This window comes from Corylus avellana, chromosome 2 (genome assembly GCF_965113065.1).
Source record: "Corylus avellana chromosome 2, dhCorAvel1.hap1.2, whole genome shotgun sequence".
Taxonomy (NCBI): Eukaryota; Viridiplantae; Streptophyta; class Magnoliopsida; order Fagales; family Betulaceae; genus Corylus; species Corylus avellana.
Genome location: NC_142491.1, coordinates 24,994,919 through 25,002,327, shown reverse-complemented (window position 1 = coordinate 25,002,327; position 7,409 = coordinate 24,994,919). Strand labels below are relative to the sequence as shown.

Sequence of the window (7,409 nt, the reverse complement as noted above, 5' to 3'; positions counted from 1 at the left end):
TTGAAATTAAAGAGAATTCCAACGGCCAACAAAGCATATATATATATATATATATATATATATATGATCCTTAATATTTAAAAAGTCACAATCAAAATTTTGAATTATTTAAATAGTCATGGTATGCAACTATTTTTCGACCAATTTAAACTATTTTTTTTTTGCAAATTCAATGAATTAATCATTAAATTTGTAAATTTATGTAAGTCTCACATAAATTCAATGATAATTCTTCAATTCACTATATAAAAATAATTAAAAGAATAAATTTTATCATTTCTCTTATTTCCGAATCAATCCCATGGCATCCCCTCTCCCTTATTCGGTTGTTCCTCCCATCCTTTCTCCTTACTTCTTATCACCTTTAATACCTTTCTTTTCTTTCCTATCATCCCTCTTTCATATGGGTGCCATTACTATCTTTTTTTTTTTTTTTTTTTTTTGGGAACATTTATTGATTTTACTATCTATAAATTTTAGTAAAAAATTATTCTCCATATTTCAATCAAATGACAAAAAAGAAAAAATCATTTTGAATGACTAAAACTGTTTTACGTGGAAATATAGAGGTTTTATTTTGAGATTTTGATCAAGAATAATTATTTATCCAAATTACTAATAATTTGAACAGGTAATGTAAGAGACCCATTTGGAGCTCACTTATCCAAATAAATTTTAGACTTCCCACGTTGCATGAGAAATGCTAACTACTATAATTTTATCCAACAATATTGACGTGCACTTGTCAATTTATTATTATTATTATTATTATTTTATAACAATGCTTCTTCTCTATTCATTTCATAAAAATAAAGCATATTGCTCTAACAAAACAATATCATAGATACAATGATAAATTCCTTTCATCTAAATTTGATATATGTTTTGTTTAACACTTTAAATGTCACCGATTCAATCAATTTTCAGATATCCAGCATATTATGGCAAATCACATCTCTAGCTGCTACCCGGTCCATCACAACTTTCTTAACTAAACAGTGACTTCTTGGCTTTTTCATCTCCACTATAAGTGTATTCCCAAAACGCAATCCCCATTTGCTGCATGTACCATAAGTGAAAGTTCTTCCATATGCCTGATAATTTATCTACCATCGGTCAATGATTTGCTCCAAGAAAAGAACCAGAGAGAAAACAAAAGACAAATCGGAGATCTGAGATCATTATTCTTACTATTTGTGTAAACAAACCCTTAGAAAAAGGACTATAGGATTTTTTTTTTTTTTTTTTTTTTTTTTTTTTTTTTTTTTTAAATAAAGAAGAAACTTTATCCCGTAAATCATTGCTAGAAGCAAATCTAGAGAGAATACACATAGGAACTGCTGCAGAGTCTAAGCATTAGCAGATTCACCACTGTATTATTTAAAAAGAAAAAAGAAAGAAAGAAGAGTTTGTTCTCTACTTGTTAGTATTGTTAGATAAATATTAATTAAAATTATAGTATCTAACATTACTCTATCATATTATCTACTCAAATTACTCATAATTCAGACAGATAATTGCGGTGAATCCTCATCCTTTATTCTCTTAGCAACACAAAAGAATAACACAGAACTCTGCAAGATTTCAACTAGGGTTTGTTCTCTCTGGCTGCCAAAGAGATGAGTGTGATTTGAGACGCCATGGGACGAGCCCCCCTCCTTTCTACTCCCTTCTTCCTTCCTCCCATTCCCCTTCTCGCATCTTTGGAGGTCTTTCTATTCACCTCTTTTGAGGCCTTATCCCATATATCAAATCCCTCACCACAGTCAACACTAGTTTTCCACCATATCTATTGTGTCCCTTGCAGGATCTGTTAAAGTTCTTAGTTTGAAATCTTTAGAAGATAGATCTATTTTCCTACGCTAGACCCAGCATGACATGCACCTTCCCACCGACCACCTCCCACTCTATCATTCGTCAATGTTCTCTGTCTTGTGGATTTTGTTTATGTTTTATTTTTACATGTATTTTTCTGTTTCTTTGTGTTTCGTTTTTTGAATTTGTTTGTCTTCTCTCTAGATTTAATTTCAATTGCAATTTATGAGGTGAAAGTTTAATCGTTTTCGTTTATACAAATCCTTAAGAGTAACGGTATTGGGTTTCCGGTCTATCTTTTGTTTTCTTCTATTTCTTTACTGGAAGAAAATCATTGACTGCTGCGGAGGAGTTTTAAGGCATATAGAAAAATTGTCACTATGGTAGTGACAATAAAGGAGATTGCATTTGGAAATGAACTTGTAGTAGAGATGAAAAAGTCCAAAAATCAATGATTGAGCAACGGCTAGCTACAAACGTAATTCGTCAAAATTTGTTGCAGATCTAAAACTGATGGAGACGGTGATATTTAAAGATATTGTCTTGTAATAATCTAAGAGGCTATTGTATGTATCATAAATAATATTTAAATTGTGAAAATTCTAAATTGTATTTTTGATATCGTACCAATTGAAAAACTTTACCCCATTTGCCGTTTTTTAAAAAAAAATTCACAACAAACAAACTAAAATTTGCCCGTTATATGCAGTTGCATTTATTTATTTAAAAAATCAGATGATTCCACGTGACCTTTGTGCTAATTTTTTTTGACTTCACGCTATAACGTTAACATCAACTTTACAAAAGAGCTTTTTTTTCTTCTCAATTATTAAAAATCCCTTAAATTTTATTTTATTTTATTTTTTAAAAAAATTATGCTGAGGACGAAAATGCCCATGCTTTATATATATGATTCTCCTCCCACCCACCCATTTTCACAGATCTGCAAAATTCTCACACGCCCACAACAAAAATGGAAGCTCTCATCTACCAATTCACCCTCCTTTCAAACCAAGCGTTGGAAGACAAAAGCTTCGATCCATCCAACATCGAAGACCTGATGAAGCTCTTCGAGATCGAATCCTACAAGTCGTGGGCAGCCATGGAGCTGGAGCAGCAAAAAGAAGCCGAAGAAGCCGAGTCGGCCATGCAGCAAGCCGAGGAGTACCTCGACTCGGCCATGGAAAGCGCCATGGACGAGTTCAGACGCTTTGAGGAGGAGCTCGAAAGCATGTCGAAGGCGGAGATGAACAGCCTCGTGGAAACCGCTGAGAATGCTAGAAAGATGGGGAATTCCATGGAGAAGAAGGCGGCCATTGCTTCCAAGAGATATATGGAGGCTGCCATGAATTCTGCTACTGCTTCCATGAAATCTGCTTGGAAGGGACTTGCATCCAAGAAGGTTCACCCTTCTTGATTAGCTCATATATATATATATGATGTAATATTTCTCCTTTATTTCCTTTTGTTTTGTCCTTGTATTTCTTTTGAGCTATATTTGGTAATATGGGGAAAACCAATAATACCATGATAAATAATTAATTAAGTTTTTTTTTTTCTTCATTTTTTCTGGTTTAATAATATATATTTGATATTTAAAATTAATAATTTTTAAAAATTAATATGAAAAAAGGCCTACCTGGGTCTAACATGTGGAAAGGGTATGGGGACGATGAGGCAATCTTAAAAATTTTCTTTCTTTTATTCGAAAAATTTAAATAAGTTGATCTAATTTGGATTTAATTATTGAGTTTTTAATTTCAAGAATATAGTTATTAGGTTTTCATCCAAACTTAAAATAGGTTAACCAGTCACTATACCGTCAAAATTAAGGGTTAGTCATTTACCATGTGTCTCATTTGACACATTATCATCCATGGAAGCACATGTAATGCCACGTCAAAAAGTTCCAAGTCATTCATTAAAAAAAAAAAAAAACAAAAAAAATACCATATCTTATGGTCCTCTTAAATTGGTTATGGGGAAACCGCTTTGTTTCATAGCTTAAGGTTTTGTTTGGTTCGCAAAATAAACCCTTAAAATGGAATGGTTATTCTTATGGAAGAACCATTCTTTTATTTGATAGGGACATACTTCTTTCCCTTAGGAAGAAAAATACATATTCTTGTAAGAGAAGTGCTAGAAAGTCAAAGAGAATTATCCAGAATTTTTTTTAAACTGATTGACAAAATTTTAAAATGAAAATTTAAGGGGTGGCTGAAATTCTACCACGTCAGTTTGGAAAAAATTCTGGACAATTAATTCTCTTTGGCCAAAACCATCCTCAAATCCACTTAGGGTGGTGCCCACTGAAAATCATGGGTTTTAAGTTTTTTATTTATTTAGTAATTTGAGTTTTAAGAAACTAAGGGATAATGTGAGGGGCTTTTTTGGTAATTTTGTCTCAATTTCTATATGACACATTTCTTTTTACCAAACTAAGGAATATAAATAATTATTTCATTTCATTTTATTCAATTCCCAATAATAACTATTCATTTTTTTTTTAATAGAATAGTCATTAATCATTATGCAAACTAACTCCAACCGACACTCTTTAGCAAAATTGAACTCATCATCATGGGCATCTAACCTGGCCAAGTAGTCCCCTGCCAAGCAGAAAATAAAAGGACGACAAAAATGTTACTTCTTATTGTAGTCAATACTATTAGGAATTCTATGGATCAACTCCAGGCATTAACAGAAGAATGTAACATAGCGTGTCATTGTAATAAAATAATTTTGCAAATCAATATTCATACAATATTTTGGTATTTCAGCCAATATTTTGGTACATGATTCTCTTGGTATAAAATATTCTAATATAATATAGGGCTATGTTTTTTTTTTTTTTTTTGTTTTTTAGTACATATATTATGACCACCAACAACAACAAATAATAATAATAATAATAATAATAATAAAATCACATATCTTCAAAAAGAGTTTTCTATTTTTGAAAACTGAAAAATAGATTTTTGTGTGGTTTCTTCGTTGAAAAATTGTTTGATACATTTTAAATGAAAACTATTTTTGAAAACTGAAAAATGGGTTTGAATATATTGCTGAAAGCCCATTGTTATCCTTTTAAAAAAGGAAATTTATAAAATACCAATTATATCCCTAAATAAATAAAATAAAATAAAAAAAAAAACACTTAGGAGGCTGGTCTACATCGAGTGGTGGCTGCCACCCCTTCACTAGAGAGGGTTGGAGGAAGGTAGGTCTCTGTGTCCCCCACTTTCTCTTAAAAAAACAAAAAAAATTATTATTTTTTATTTAATTATTAAGTACTTTTGCTAAAATGGTTGTTTTGGTTTAAACAATGAAAGCACCGTTTTAACAAGATTGGTAATTATCTATAAAATAATAATAATAATTAAAAAAAAAAACCACTATTGATAAGCAATATTGGATTATCTTTTTTTTTAAAGGGGAAAATGAATAATTTCATTAAACAGACAACACCGCTTCAGCCAATACAATGTCCCTAATACAAGAAGGAGACGCTGTTAACCATAATTGATTTACACTTTGAGAGACTGCCAATTTCGCAAGCCTATGCGCCACTTCATTACTTGAGCACCGGACATGACGAATATCCCACGAGCATCGTCCCTAAAGCAGCTCCTTAGTTTCTTCCAATATAAAGCCGTACTTGGACCAGCTGCTGATGTGGTATTTTTGTATCCAAAAAAATCAGTAAAAAAAATAACCACTCGCAATAGTACGAATCCTGTAGGATAGGGCTATATTGAGGGTGTCGAACCTCAAGGACTGCAGGGGTTTTATTATTAAAATTCGAAAGATTAAAATTAACTTAATTAAAAAGAGAATTGATTTGATTTTCTTTAAAACTTAAAGTGCATGAAAATAAAAGAGATTTAAAATAAGAGAGAGTGTAGGGTATTGATTTCACCTTTATCCGCACAACAATGGTTAATTATAATTAATCTCAAAAATTCATTCTATGGATGTTATAAATAAACAAAAAACTACCTTATTAAAGAATAAGCATAATCTATCTTCAGTTGGTACGGATCGTCTACCTAACCATAAGATGCGGTACGATCCGTCTACCCTTGGTATAAATTATCAAATTCTTTAATAGGATATATACAATCAATGAATAAGTGTAACCCATCTTCGGTTGGCACGGATTGTTACCTAAATTACACTAAACTATGGTGTAGTACAATCCGTCTTCCCTAGGCATGGCCTATCAAATCTTATTGATCATATGTCAATTAAACCCATTGTATAACCATCATCCCCATAATTACAGAAAACAAGAATGATTTGAGATCAAGAAAAGTAAAATACTTTCTAAGACAAGAGAAGAATTTCACAAATATTGATTTTGGAATTTAAGAACAATTGCATTTAATAATTAAGAATAGAATCGAAAGGTAGCATTTCTCATAGTTATACAATCAACATGCATAAATTGAAAATCTAGAAATTAAATACAATCAAACTATTATGCTTGAATAGGGTTACATCAACACCCCACGAAGGGGTTTAGCCGCTCATGATCTTCTAAGCTCCAAAGACAATTTACTGAATTTTTACTCTAGAAAGCGGTATGTCCTTTTTCTCAATGCTTAAAGGCCTATTTATAGGGCTTAGGAGAGTCCTAGAAGCCTTAGTAATCCTAGAAACCTCGGAGATTTAAGTTTAAGTCCAATTAGGATGAAGAAAACGTAAGTCCAAATCGGTATTGGATTCATCCAGAATTGCGTTCCTATCTTGCGGGGCGATTTTGGCATTGCGGCGCTCCGAATTAGGAAAATGCTATTTTACAATGATTTGTATAAATTTGAGTTAGCTTTTCAATGCCACTTGAATTCCTCAATCGGATATTTGAGCTGAAAGTTATGACCAAAATACCGAGACATATGCAGAATCCAAATATGAATCTAATCCGATTTTGACTCAAATTTAAGAAATTCTGAATTAATCCATTTCTTTATTTGATTAAACTTAACTATGATTGGTTAAGCTTAATCATATCTTTTAGGTCTTCTCAAAGTGTGTTTTTAAGCCCAAAATCAATCGAATTAATTGCATCTTTATTTATAACCTGAAAACAATAAAAAATAAAACAAAATCAAACAAATAACAATGCTAAGGAATTAACATATGCAAGTTAAGAGGCTTGAATGTGTAATATTCGGCACTTATCAGCTGCTTTCCTCTCTCTTTATTGCTTGCGCTATCTCAAGAAAATCTCCCTCCAATATGGCCTCCGTGATTCCCAGCTGACCCATTAGCGTCACTGGCACCCACAAAGCCAATGCTTCCGCCACCCCTGGGTCACAGACAAAAGGCTTCGTCATGCACCGCGTTGCCATTACACCACCTAAATAGTCTCGAACCACCACGCCAACGCCCATCATCTTTTTTCTGGTGTCTATTGCTGCGTCCTAGTTGATCTTCAGAGTCCCCCTAGGTGGTGGTTGCCACTTTTGCACCACAATCTTGCTAGCCACCTGAGTCTTACCTCGCACACCTTGTGTAGCCTGCCAATGAAACTCCATCTGATCTCTGGCAGTTTTAAAAACCATCTTCGGATGAGAGAACGTAGCCTCAAA

The 7,409-nt window shown here is 32.6% G+C and overlaps 1 protein-coding gene across 1 annotated transcript; it reads left to right on the top strand.

Annotated features, from left to right (window-relative positions):
* Positions 1-2,760: 2,760 nt before the first annotated feature.
* MEE9 (maternal effect embryo arrest 9) lies at positions 2,761-3,373 on the top strand. Its single transcript, XM_059578306.2, has one exon. It carries the CDS (start codon positions 2,789-2,791, stop codon positions 3,230-3,232), a length of 444 nt encoding a protein of 147 aa, XP_059434289.1. The 5' UTR covers positions 2,761-2,788; the 3' UTR covers positions 3,233-3,373.
* The last annotated feature ends 4,036 nt before the right edge of the window (positions 3,374-7,409 follow it).

Coding starts and splice junctions, on each gene's coding strand:
- MEE9 (XM_059578306.2), top strand. CDS start 2,789: ATGGAAGCTCTCATCTACCAATTCACCCTCCTTTCAAACCAAGCGTTG.